Source organism: Rhinolophus sinicus, chromosome 2 (assembly GCF_057876585.1).
Source record: "Rhinolophus sinicus isolate RSI-liver-muscle chromosome 2, RSI-T2T, whole genome shotgun sequence".
Lineage (NCBI taxonomy): Eukaryota > Metazoa > Chordata > Mammalia > Chiroptera > Rhinolophidae > Rhinolophus > Rhinolophus sinicus.
Window position 1 is genome coordinate 168919451 of NC_142502.1, and position 14850 is coordinate 168934300.

General features: G+C 32.6%; 1 protein-coding gene across 18 annotated transcripts in view; it reads right to left on the minus strand.

Annotated features, from left to right (window-relative positions):
* Window positions 1-14850, minus strand: part of BIRC6 (baculoviral IAP repeat containing 6) — a 203621-nt gene that overhangs the window by 36887 nt on the left and 151884 nt on the right. For all 18 annotated transcript variants that reach the window (XR_012496300.2, XM_019741699.3, XM_019741694.3 and 15 more), the window contains 4 exons: window positions 14059-14276; window positions 11094-11258; window positions 10076-10244; window positions 3011-3221 (listed from right to left, as the gene is read on the minus strand). Coding sequence is in view for 17 of the 18 variants with exons in the window: in XM_019741699.3 (XP_019597258.2) it covers window positions 3011-3221; window positions 10076-10244; window positions 11094-11258; window positions 14059-14276 (763 nt within the window). In the remaining variant the exon portion in view is untranslated. The remainder of the gene's footprint in view (window positions 1-3010; window positions 3222-10075; window positions 10245-11093; window positions 11259-14058; window positions 14277-14850) is intronic.

A 14850-nucleotide genomic window follows, 5' to 3' on the forward strand; every position in this document is an offset into this window, starting at 1 on the left:
AATAAGAGGGAAAAATAATGCAATAAGGTATATAAACATAATTAGCAAACTAGACTTGCTCTGTCTTACTTAAAAAAAAATCCCTATGCTAAATAGACATACTTTAATTATCACCCTTACATTTCTTACTAAGAGTGTGGAGACAAAAATAATGTAAAAATGTTCTGAGCCGAGATACACCTACACATTATTTTTTAAACCATTAACTCCAAGCCCTAATAAAGCACTAAAACATATTCGGTAAGTGATATATAAACAGAACATACTTTCCTTGACCACTGTCTTCTCAAGAGTATCTTGGGGTTTTAAAAAAATACAGTTGGAAATGGGGTAGGAATGTGGAGGGAGGGACAATCTTTGCACTTTGAATCAGTGTTAATATTGAATTTAGGCCAATTTCCATGGGTATAAACGCTATAGGAAATTAGACTATATTGTTGACTTCACTAGAATTCTTTGTAATGAAAATACAAAAAGAAATGTATCTTAAGTCTTGACAGGCTGCAAAAGAATAGATTTTACCCCCTCTCTCTGTGAGGTGGAAAATGAATTCTCAATGTGCCAAACCTTGAAAGGAGGGTAGGGATGTTTTATCATGTAGGTCTTCGCTGTTTTCTTTTTCTAACTGAGGCTGTATAATATAAGAGATATCATAAGGGATCTCGACTAAGCATCTTCAAATCCTAATACAAAACTCACTAGTAGTGTTTCTTCATCAATACAATAAAGTTATTAAAAATAGTTACTGCACAGAATCACTGTAAAGATAAAATAACATAAATGAAATGAGCTCTATGCACAGTCATTATGATCCTTACATGCATGTTCTGTTGGTACAGAATTTCTAAATCTGAAGTGTCATTTTTTCTTATTGAAATATGGAAATGTGAAAAATACTTTTTCCAGGTAACCAAGTAGAAAAATAAAGAGCTCCAGCGAAACGAAACTCATCCTCTTTATGAAACTAAATTTTTGTAGTGAATAATTAACACATTTATACAGAAGTGAAGTTTACTTTTTAAAAAATTATACTGCATATATTATGTGAATAGGAAATATATTAACTTAAGAAAAGAAATGAAATACATTAACTTAAGAAATGAAAAAGGGCACTCGAGGTGCAAAAATTCCACTTACGGCAATAAGCAGCATCTTCTGTTACCTCAGAACTCAATACAACAGAACTATATTTTTGTAGGATCCGACAGAAATTAAAGTATGAGGAAATATGTAGTATAAAGAAAGTTATTTTAATGGTCTTATTTTCACATTTATAACACTACAAATTTGTGATATTATTTTTAACCAAAGCAGCAATTATAGCATTCCAAATCTTTATAAAATTTTTCATCTAAGAAATACTCCTGGGAGGAAAAACACTCAAGGTTTCCTAAATTTTCAATTTTTAGTTATAAACTAGTACAACAAAACTCAAAACACAGAAAAATAAGGTACAGAAACACAGGGCATGAGTCTCCCTAAAAATACATGAGGGCAATTGCGAAGCTCTACACATTTTTATTACTGATTTGTCAAAAGTCTGTTTATTCTATCAGAGTAAGAAACACAAATGGCCAGGAGGGCGAATGGCATGGTCAATTAGACATGTCTCAATGAGACTTGAGCTCAGTCATGAAATCAGACCTTTAGTTCAAATATGATAAGGCACTGTTTTAATAGTATAATTACGCTGGCTGCCTATGTCACCACTTAGAAAGATGTTTTTGCCACAATGAAGGATGGGATTAAACATATTATTCTCTTCTCTACAACAGAAAAAAAAAAAATCTCACACCATCAAAGAAAATATACCTTTACATTTTCCTTCCCTGATAAAATAGTAGTATGAATCTACAGCTTTTCATAGCTCTACCAATTGGCTCTTCTTTAATTTATGCTTCTCACTGCCTCGCACTGAGCCACTAGTTTTTAAAGTGATAATGACAGTATCATAAACTAATGGAGTCAGGATTATCTAAGAAGTTGATTTCTCCGTGAAAGGTAAACTATAATAAAAACTATTCCTCCAGTGAGCAGTTAGTTCTGCGCCATTATTTGACATACATCGTACACTGTTTCTCAAATTTTAGGTTCTTAAAAAATAAGTGAGACTAGGTAGAACAAATACATTACAATGACGGCAAAGACCATTCACTGAATGTAAAGACCCCTGACAAAGGAATAAACTTCCACTGGCAGTAGAAGTGCTTTAAAAATCAAAATTAGGCCATCTTTAAGTAAAACTGACAACCATTGAACAGATTCTGCTAAGAGAAAGGAAAAGGTTTACTAGGTTATTTTAAAAGAGTATTTGATAACAAAACTCATCATCTCAATCTAATGAAGTATAAATTTAAATAAAAGTTTCGTTTAAAAATTAAATTTTCCATGAAGATTAATACTAACTTTATCATAATGTCAAAAAATAAATACTGAATCCTCTGACTTCTAAAAAAGGTTATAGCATGAATTATAAACTATGTATCAAAATGAAACAGGAGTAATCCATAAATCCAACAATTCCACTTCTATGAATTACTTCACAGAGATTTCTACAAGCCCCAAAAGATGTGTATCTGAGGTTGTTATAATTGGAAATAACCCAAATGTCCACTAATAGATGCTTATATAAAATAAAGCATCTATATACAATGCATAATTAGAAGCATTAAGAACAATGTAAGAAGTATGTATTTAGTGACACTGAAAAGTATCTATGACCTCAATATTGAGTAAAACTAGCATCTATCTGTATAATATGTACAGCGTGCCAGTATTTAAGAAAAATTCCATACCAGTAGTTGTAAGATCACACAGGGAGATGTTGGATAAGCCCATGTGAATAAACCTTTCTGAGTATATGGATTTGGTGGATACTAGTTCATTCTAGTTTTATATATTGTTTCTGTGTATTTATGTTTCATTAGCATACATTGTTTTTTTAAAAAAATCAAAGCTATTTAAAAAGATTTTTTAGAGGCAAGGACAAGAGAAAAGAACTATATAGTACCTTAAACGGTTGGTGTAGGTATCAACACAGGTCTTCATTTTGGCTAATAATGTACCAACGGAAGTTTGACACTCTGACTGCTCTTCTTCCTCTTCACCATTCTCTGTAGAAAGAGGCAACAATAGAGGCACCATGGACGTACAAGAAGCAATGGCTCGGAGCAATTCCAGCAGAGCTCGATAGAGGGGCACATGTCTTGCCATGTCGAGAACTGAAAAAAGGAAGAGTGGGAAAGCATAAGATGAGAACGTGTGCAATATAAAAGTAAGTCCACAGCAATGTAGCTTCTACTTGGAGCTTAAAAGAAACTGGTTAGTTGGTAAATGGACTAATACAGATTTTATGAAGCACCAATATACAAAGTATAATAATAGGCATGCACTTTTAGGGAACAAAAAATGAGTTGGGGAGAGAGCAATAAATGTGATTAAATAACTATCTAGTTATATTACACATAAAAATGAGTAAATAGCCCAGATAGTACTGAAGTGGAAATACATTTTAAAAATTAAATTGAAATGATGAAGCTACTGTATCTTAGATAAAACAGAATGACGACCACAGTTCATCAACAGTATGTTTCAACAAATCAACTTGTTAGAAAAAAGGTGACTATGCTTTTTATCAGCTACAAATCAAAATTTTTTTTCTTAAAACCACATGCTTCTAAGAATGGATTCCCTACTCTGAGAACATATATTTCTTCTAAAGATGTTTTGTGGCCTTCCTTCAACTAGAATTTACTTTTATGAATCACATGAGATAAGGACCTAACAACTTTTTTCCAATGCCAGTTACTGAGTAGTTATTCCATAAGTATTTGTAATGTTACTTATTTCATAAATATTCATTGAAAACCTGCTGGACAGGCTGGAAACACAGCTGCTGAAAACAAACAAAAAACCCTTTCCTCATGTAGCTTACATCCTAGAGAACAAATGAATAAACATTTTCAGATGCTGTGAAGTACTGTGAATGGTACACAGAATACTGAAACAGGGAAGAATTGCTGGAGGCAGAAATTGCAGCAACGCCACAGACTACACAGGGATTAGAGTATGGGGGAGGGGGATGAGGAATCCTGGACTTAATGTGGCAACGGATATAAAAGGATAAAGGATTTAATAAAATTAGTTCTAAAGGATTGATGACAAATAGAGCAGCTGTTCAGAGTGATGGAGGAGTAGGCTCTTGTTTCACACCTTCCACTGATGCAGAGGACAGTTGTGGGAAAGCATGACTGCCCATTATTTCCTCACTTATTTGAAATTTTACCTTCCATCTTTAATATATATAGAATTTCTATAAATACTTGCTTATGTTTAAAGCTTCTTTTCTAACCCAGGATCTAATGCTAGTACTTACTACTGTAATTTTATGGTACAACATAGCACACAACAGTTTTCAGGAAAATACAACTTAAAACTCAAAGTTACTAACTGACAGGCATAAAACACATTAATACTTGTGAGGATATGGAAAAGCTACGTATATAAACAGGTAGATAGGCAAACTGATAACCAATTTGATATTTTTTGAAATGCTCATATTCTATGACTTAGCAAAGCACTGTTGCTATATACCTATAAACAAGGATGATCAATATAACACTGTTTTCAATACTGAAAGTTGCAAGCAAGCTAAGAACAATAAATTAAAGGGCTAAATACATAATAATATATCCAAACGATTCTATCCTATGTAGCATTTAAAAATAAAGACCTATCTCCTACATCTATATCTGAGTGAAATTGCAAGACATACATGAAGATGACATGTAAACAGACTCAAATATTACTTCTTTTTTTATACCTGAGGAACGAAGTAGGAATATTCAGAGGAAAAAGATTCCTGAATATTAATTTTATATACATGAGTTAACATGTCAAACTGATTCTCCTGACAACAGTAAAACATTCTTGATAAAGCTAGTCTCTTTTGATCATTTATCCTTCTCCGCTCCTTCACAAGCTCTATCACTTTGGTATATATTTGTATACATCCAATCCTTTTTTCCCATATGATGACATTTCTCTGTGTGTATTATTCTTTGGAGAAAGCATTATTATTCCCATTGCACGCACGAGAAACTAAGAATTAGTACGTTGAACAGCAGCTAAAAAGAAGACAGCAAGACCAACACTGACATCTAGGTACATCTAACTCTGGAGCCTTTACACTATATCGCGATGCTCCGAGTTGTCCAATATGGTAACCAGTGGCAACATATGACTATTTAAATGTAATTAAATGTAAAAAACATTAAAAATTCTGTTTCTTAATTGTACTAGCCACATTTCAAGTGACCAACAGCCACATGAGTCCATACTGGACAGCACAGAAACAGAATGTCTCAATCACAGCAAAAAATTGTCTTGGATAGTGCCACATTCGAGAGACAAACTCCTTACATTCTGTTTGCATACATAAACCACAAGTATGTAGCTATGGGCTCACGAGAAGAGAAGGGTCTTTCTCTACGAGTCGCAGGTGTTACACAGCCACCATCGCTATGATTAAAACAATCTCTAGACTATTCAAAATAGCATGAATACTTTGTTTTAGTTTTATTTCAAAACAAGAGATATATACATGTACTAGATTTACTTGGATAGATATAGAATACTGAGTCTATTAACCATAAACTAGTAATGACTGTGTCATATGGAGAGGACTAGAGTTGGAGGGACAATATTGGGGAGAATTACTTTTCATCACATACCTGGTTAGAACTGTTTTATAATGGTTAATCAGAGTACCTAAAATGCAATAAGTATTTTATTGACAATATAAGATAATTTAGTGATTACTACTTGATAACAAATAGATGATTCAAAGAATTTAAGATTTAAAGAACTTAAGATATAAACACATACATGAAAGGAATTAAGCTATAATCTTGTCCTAGTTGGGAAAAGCAAGAGACAATATATTATTACATATTCTTCCTAGTTAAAATCTTAAAAATTAATCTGACCTCCATATAAAAAGGAAAACACTTAGTGTTTTAGTGTGCTCATTAAAGGGTAGAGTTTTGTTTTCCAATGTACTAAATAATGTATAATTATAACCTTTCCTCAGAACTTGGTATTTTTAACATTCTTTTGAATAGAGTTCTATAAATGCAATTTATGCTTCATGTTATAATACTATTTTCTTTTTTAAAATATTTAATTATATAAATAGAACATTTTATTTATCCATTTATCAGGTGACAGACATTTAGGTTGTTTCATTTTTTTTTTTTTTTTTTAATTGGGGAACAGGAACAGGACTTTGTTGGGGAACAGTGTGTACTTCCAGGATTTTTTTCCAAGTCAAGTTGTCCTTTCAATCTTAGTTGTGGAGGGTGCCATTCACCTTCAAGTTGTTGTCCTTTCAGTCTTAGTTGTGGAGGGTGCAGCTCAGCTCCAGGTCCAGTTGCCGTTACTAGTTGCAGAGGGCACAGCCCACCATCACTTGCGGGAGTCGAAACCGGCAACCTTGTGGTTGAGAGGACGTGCTCCCACCAACTGAGCCATCCAGGAGCTCAGCGGCAGCTCAGCTCAAGGTGCCGTGTTCAATCTTAGTTGCAGGGGGCAGAGCCCACCATCCCTTGCGGGAGTTGAGGAATCGAACTGGCAACCTTGTGGTTGAGAGCCCACTGGCCCATGTGGGAATCGAACCGGCAGCCTTCGGAGTTAGGAGCCTGGAGCTCTAACCGCGTGACCCACTGGGCCAGCCCCTATAATATTATTTTCAAATAATACATACTCTACTGTTCTACAACATTCTATTGCCAGTAAAATAAAAGCGAACACATTTTTTTACACACTTGCTCCACTCAGCTGGAAGGGTATTCCACTGGGAGAAAAAAACAATGTGTGTGTGTATACACAACATGCAGTCTTTTAGAGTTTCTCATGTAAACCCAATTCAATGATTGTTTTAGCCAAATCCTTTTTTATGGGGTTTTTTATAAAGCATTCCACTGATTTATCATATAAACAGCTAGTCTGTGTTATATTTAATTATCTAATGGCAATACAAGTAGCATTAAGTAAATATGAAAACAAACACAACTATTCATAGGCTTACAATTTAATTAGTTGGAAAAGAAATATACATATGTCTCCAATACATATAGCACAAGTAAAGTTGTTTATAGACGAAATGGAGAGTTATGGTTAATATTGCAGGTCAGTTAGGTGGAATTTTATTAAGAAAGTTTATAGCGTAACTGGGCTACAATGTGACAAGTGAAAATACCAGCATTAGGTACACCAGCAACTATTGGGGTAATCAAGGGAGGTATCTCTGAAGTGTTGCAGATACTTTACCCTTACAAATCTATACAAATCAAATCAACTGGTAACATCTAAATTTTAATTTAAGCAACCTCTCTCCTTCCTTATAAAACTTACCAGTATAATTACTCAACAGAGTGATGTATTATTTTATACCAGAGATATTTCCACACAGAATGCCCTTGACAAAGCTGAGAATTCTAGAAAAAAGGAACTAACATCTGTTGATGAGCACTTATGTGTCAGACACTCTGAGTGGCCACTAACATACTCAAAATTTTAGCACTATGTACTCTCTTACCAGGAATGAAATGGCATACACCATAGGACCTGACAGTATCTTGTTTTGAATCATATGTAGAAATAAATACATTAAATAAGGTAAATGTTCCAAGTTTTATTTGCAACACAGCTAATTTTCAAGAAAATGGGGGTCATATTGCAACAGTTTAGAATTAAAAACAAAGTGGCATGCAACTCTACTTAGCAGTAGAATCTTCAAACTTTCACCCATTTCTAAATTCTTTATAACAATGTAAAGAAATGGCATATTACAATACAAAGTTTCAAACTATTATCAAAACTATAAATATGGATATAAAGTGAAGTACTATGTGTGCCTGACCACTGCACTGTAAACCTGAAGTTGAATAATACCGTATGTCAACTATAATTTACTATATATAGTCACAGGATACAGAGAACAGCATAGGGGATAGAGTCAATGGAATTGTAATATATACGATGTCAGAGGGGCAATTAGGGGAGGGGGGTTACCCTCCCAGATTGGGGGAGGGGGGTTACCACTTTGTGAGGGGTGAAATGTCTACTGGATTGTTTGTACACCTGAAACTAATTAAAAAAATGAAAAAATAAAAGTTAAGTACTATGTGTTATGCCAGCTGAATAATTTCTAATTATTTGTTTCTCAAATAATTGTTTCTTGGCATGTATATCAAACAAAATAACTGTTTTCATAAATGATGATAAAATTATGTATTTGCTACTGATATCAAAGCAGTATCGTTTCATGTAACAGCACTAATACAATTTCAAAGCCCTCAAACAAAAGCTCTCTTGGTGCTGAGGCCTAAAAAGATGGGTAGGTTTTCAATTGTACATTTACTTTGAAGTAACTTTTTAGTAATAATTTTGGATTTAAAGAATGTTATCATATTTAAATAAAGACACTTTCCATAACAACAAAATTAACTTTATTCTCAAATAGTATACTCGTGAAATTAAACTGAAATCCCAACTTTGTAAGGAATTTAACCAAAGATTAAGAATTTCAGACACACAAAATCCATTGTGAGGATAATCAGATGTATAACAAAGCTTGTAATAATGGGTTTTGTCCCACTATCGCTAATTATGGAAATACCAAACCAATATTATAAAAATGAGAAAATATTGATACTAGTATATACCATCATTTAGCTAAGGCAAGCAGCCAAATTAATAATTTATAATGTTTCCAATAAAAAGTCTTGTGCTGATTCTTTCATTTCTACATTCTTCTATAAGATGTTTATTCTTTTCTCTTTTCTGTATTGACAAAATCCATTTATATCTCACTTTTGAACTTGAAAATATGCAAGTTTAACAAATGGTCATATTATTGCTATTCAGTTAAACTTGGCCAAATGAATAAATTTCTCTGGATTTCATTTTTCTTATTTGTGCTTTCCGAATCTGTAAACTGAAAGAGATAGAACTGGATAACTCTAATTTTCCTTTCTACTCTGAAATGATTATTTATATTTATCTCCATACTATGAAACTAGCACTCAAAAGATGCAGATTTTTTTAATACTCGGGCGAAGGATTTTTAGCATGTTTCACTAAATTAATGGCAAGCAATTGAATGTGCTCAGTGCTGCTGTTTTCTGAAAACAGGAAAATGTCATTTTCAAAACTGGGAGTGACATGAGGTGAGGGTAAGGAACTCCAACACTCAACCTCTTAGCTCTCGCATTCATACATTTTTTGAAGTTACGTCCAGCAAAGAAAGAGGATCTCCATCTACTGGCCAGTGGGGTATCTGCAGGCTTAGTAAATAGCATAAATGTTAAGTGCCAATGACTAGAGGAAAAAACGATCCTTGTTTATAATGCATCTTTCAGAATAACATGGCTATGACAAATGGAAGTCAGTACGTTGAGAAAAACTAAAATGAAAACATCCTTTATACAAGGATTTTCCTAGCCTAAGAAATCTTTCATGAAAATAACTACCTTCTCTCTTTAAAGGTTATCATGGCTTTTAAGAATATTGGAGATAAAATATCCTAATGCAAATGTATAATTCCCTTGTATCCAGTTACCTACCTTGAAGCTTTGGCTTCAAATTTACTGTTTTATAATTTTTCTAACAATTCTCTTAATTATACTTATTGAATTAAGTTCTTTGAAGAAAAATTTTTAAAATTGTATCTTAAAAATTACTAAGTTTGTTACATATAGTTGGCCAACAGTTATGCTATATTACTGATTTCATGTTAGTCCGATGTACTAAAATTAGAACGCTAAGAGATGTCTTTTATTTTATTCTGTGTTCTAGGACACATGAGTACACAGTATTAAATTAGGGGCCCCAAAAAACAAGTATTTCCAGAATACTTTTGAAGAAATAAGTTGATCAAACCTATACCTACATATATGGGGAGAGAATAATGTCAAATATTTAAACTGAACCTTATTATTTAAACTGATGACAAAATAAACAAAAGTATTCATCCACAGAGATATTTCAGAGGACTAATTGCAATGTGATTTACCTGAATCATTTCGTAGATAAGAGGACATGGCTGGGATGAGGCAGGACTGGCTAAGAAGTTCTAGAAGCACAGAAGGAAGAGCATTACTGTTCTGTCCTCTGCTCTCGTGAGATGACTGAGCTTCTCCATTTACCGCACCGCTCGCTGGATTTATGTAACTTGCAAGAACCTAAAAAAAAATTGTTGGATTTAAGCGTCACATACTTCAAAAGCCCGTATTTTGTTAGATATCCAGTCTGAATACCAAAAATATATATTTTCAACTCACAATGTCTTGTACTATATGCTTTAAAAATAAGACATTTTCTTCAGACTTTGAAAAGAGAAGGCTGTGTTCTACATGGTGAGAGACCATATATGACTAGACATATAGAAGCAATCCACGTACGAACACAAATTTAAAACCTTAGAACCTTAGTAGTAACTCTGATATTATTTGTTCTATTGAATAAGTTTTGTTAACAGTTTGGAGTGATGGAATCTTATAATTTTATACTAAAATGAGCCTATCATTCTAGAACTGCTGAAAATAAATACTTAACGACGTGATCAATTTTAATCATTTAGCTGATCAGGAACTAAAGCTAATCTTTAAGCACCTCCCTTTCTTATTTCTGTGGGACTTTCTATGTTAGTTCAACTTGCATGATTCCAGAAAAGTCATAGAACAGTGTGAGAAACAAAGATATAAATAAATATTTTTTTAAGAGTCCAGATTCAGCTCTTTATATGGAAGATGACTGGAAGAAAGTAGATTTTCCAGTTATTGAATAATTTCGTCCTTGTCACTTTTTTTCCAGTGAAGAAGCTAACTGAGAGGGAAGAAATTTAAGAGCTACAAGTAGGGAAGAGCAATTTTCATCCAGTGATATCATAAATGTATTGACAGCAGGGAGCATAATGGGCTTTTTACAAGTAGCTGAAGATTACCTGGATAGTCATCAATACTTAAAAGTTATTACAAATACAAAAAATAATCTATCTGTTATCAGTGACAATACCAACTTTGCAAATATACCTGCAGAAGACAGGTAACATGTTCCTCTTCCAGCCTCTGTTTCGTTAAGGCTTGTTCCACATCCCATCCAGAAGCTGTAGAGCCTGTTCCAAAGCCAGTCCCTTTGGCCCAATATAGCTGCTGTTCTTCTGTTGATGTAGGGTTATGAGAACTTGATACCTGAGGCTTAAAACAAAAAATGAAAATTTTTTACTATTTGGTTTTAGTAATCCTCAAAAATATTTACCAGCAGAAATATAAATAGTTCAGCTTTTATGGGAAAAAGAGTTTGAAGGTTCCTCAAAAAAATAAAGAATTACTATGTGACCCAGCAATTATACTCCTAGGTACGTAGTATATATACCCCCAAAAAAAGTAAAAACTGATACTCAAACAAATATATACACACATGTTCATAGCAAGACTATACACAATAGCTAAAAAGTAGAAATAACCCAAACACCCATCAATGGGTAAATGGATAAACTGTGATATATAAATATAATGGAATGTTATTCAGCCATATGAAGTACTGATACAGGCTATGTGGATGAACCTCTAAAGCATCATGCTAAGTCTAAGACAGGTACAAAAGGTAACATATTCCATTTATATGAGATATCCAGAGTAGGAAAATACACGAAGACAGAATACAGATTGATAGTTGCCAAGGGGTAGGATTAGGGAAAATGAGGAACAAATGCTTGTATTTAAAAATTAATAAATAACAATTTAAAAATATTTATCAAGAAAAGATGGGGTAAAGCACCTTAGGGCCTTAAGAGTCAATGATTCAAAATTAGAGAGAGAAAACAGAAAGCGAATAAGGATATGAGCCAGATCTTTTAAGATGAATCTAATAAGAGCTATGTATCAGGAGAATTCTGTGATGGTGTCATCTTTTCAATCATAGTAAGAAAGATTTCTCTGTTTATAGAAGGAGTAATTCTTAATTTCTTTCTTGTTCAGAATGTAATGTGTAGAAATTTTTTGGGAAATAGAGAACATATTAAAAATGTAAATGGTGTAGAGACAGAAAAAATAACTGAGAACTATTGGTTTTTAGAAATAATCTCAAACTATGTAAAGGTCGATTTCCTATTACTAGTTTTGTGGACTGTAAAATCAATTCTGTAACAACCACCATCCTTTAAAGAACTTTCATTAAATTTAACATCCTATCGGTATAAATGTCCATTACATTGTTTTGTACAACTGAAACTAAAAAACAAAATAAAACAAACATACTATGTACACTCAAAACATTTGCAATTATTAGTTCAAAGGGTAACTTGCAAGAAATACCAATGCCTTGTGTTTCCTTTAATGGGAATATTTTCTAAGGAATAATATTACATATAAACAATACTTGCATAAATTCATTTCCAATATAATTTTATGGTCTAAGACTGAGGAATTCCATCTTTCACATTTTATAAGACAAACTGTTAAACAAAATCATGAAAATTTTATTACCATATAAACATTTTCCATTAGAATTAAGATTACTGACAAAGACAGCTATTTTTTTAAATTTCTAAATGTGAAGTATAACATAAATACAGAAAGAACACAAAACAAATAGATCAACTTCAATTAATTACAAGTATTTATTTAACCATGCAGGTCAAGAATCAGATCTCTGCACATAAGAAACCCTCATTCCATTTCCTATTCATCACACCCTAATTCCTCTACAAGGCTAATTATAATCCTGATTTTTATACTCTACTTCCTTATTCTTGTTTATAATTTTACCACCTAAGTGAAACAAACCCTCATCACTATAGTTTCATTTTGTGTAATTTTTGAACATTTTATATAAGTGAAATCATGCTGTATATATTCCTTTATGTCTGGCATTTTAGTTGTACTTGTGAAATTCATCAATGCTGTTATGCGCAGTTGGCTGTTACCTGTTTTCTTTCATTACCTTACAATATTCCATTACACAGTAGACTACAATTCATTTATCCATTCCATTATTGTTACATTATTTATTTCATCCATTCTACTATCTTTACATTATTACAAATGATGATGGGAAAATATCTGTGTTGTTTTTAAACTTTTACACATTTTGATGGTGAGTAGTTGTAGAATATCAGTTTTCATTTGTCCTTCTCTGATAACCAATGAAACAGATTACCTTTTCATATTATGTAGATATTTAGATAGGCTCTTTTGTGAATTCCCCATTGTAGCCTTTCTCTCATTTTTCTATTGGTTTCTGCCTTTTTCTTTTGAAATTTTTGAAGTTCTCTGAATATTGTGGATAAAAGTTCTTTACCAGATACATACAAACATAGTGTACCAGTCTGTGGCTTTCATTTTCATTCTCTTAGTAGTGTTTTTGATGAAAAAAAGTTTGTAGTAAGTGTTTCTTTTTAAAAAATTCATATATTTTATGAAGAGGTCTTGCACATATTTTTTCAGATTTATTCATATTTTCTATTTTTGCTGCTACTCTAAAAGATATCTTTAATAAGCTCATTTTATGTTGTTGCTGGAATAAAAATTTTTTTTACTTATTGTACCTGCATACTGTATCCACATTAAAATCACTTATACCATTAATTGCTTTGGATTTTTCTATAAATATAACATTATCTTGAAATAATCAGGGTTATTTTTGTTCTTTTTTCTCTTCTCTTACTATACTGGTTAGACCCTACCACTCAAATTATGATTTTCTAAAGTTTAAGAAAGGAAAGGAAGAGGAATCACAGTGTAAATTCAGCATATCCTGGTAAATGGGAAAGCCTCTTAAAAGTTATTAAATCTTTTTTGTTTTTCCAGTAGACAAGTTAACATGGTTTTCTGAAAGAGCCTAATAGATAACAATTAGTTCATAGCTTCTTTTTTAAATATTCTTTGCTTTAGGGGCAAAAAGGAACACACAAGTCTCTGAAATATTAATTATTTCGGAAAAAACTAATTTCTGTACTTCATTTTTCATAATCTAAAGAATTAAACCCAAACTTACCTCTGCTTGATTGAGGCTAGAGTTTGGAACTCGTGGGGCATGGTGGCTCAGAGCAGAGAGACAGACAAGAATGAGATGCAGTGCTCCAATTTCCAAAGCCATCCGCCTTAGAAGCACGCCATCATCGGTTGTCAAAGGTGTAGTGCTAAATAAGCTACGAAGGACATGGAAAGGAAGTGTTGGAAGCACGTTGGCTGAAGGAGATTGCAGAATATGACCTAGATCAAAAAGAGAAAAACTCAAAATTAAAAATATTTGAAAAAACAATTAAGGAACAATATACAGGACCACAAATTAATAATGATAATGTATCAGAAAATTATACCATTTATTAGAAAATAACCGAAATACACAAATATAATAGTAACATCTTAAAATTTAACAATAGTGCCTGGAAAAGCTCTGTAAGACATCCTATGTACAAACTCCAAAAGGAAGTTGAAATATATTCCTGTGACAATAAACAGTTATAGACTATGTCAAATGTATTATTATAAACTAGGTTCTAAACTGAAGCCTAACAATTAAAAAAAAAAGCATTACAAGTGTTTTTTTCACAAGAGTATAAAAATAACTGCTTGCCTTAGGAGTAGTTTCAATCATGAACGGATAATGAAAAAGTGAAAACTACTTTGTTTTCTTGCAATATAGCTTTCTACTATGTTATAGCTAGACAGGAGTGTTAAATGCAAAAACAAACAAACGATGAAACAAAAAACTGTTGCCACATGAATTTGTGGATGAGATAATCACTGCAGAAAGGGATTGGACTTTCACGGTATATTCACTAAA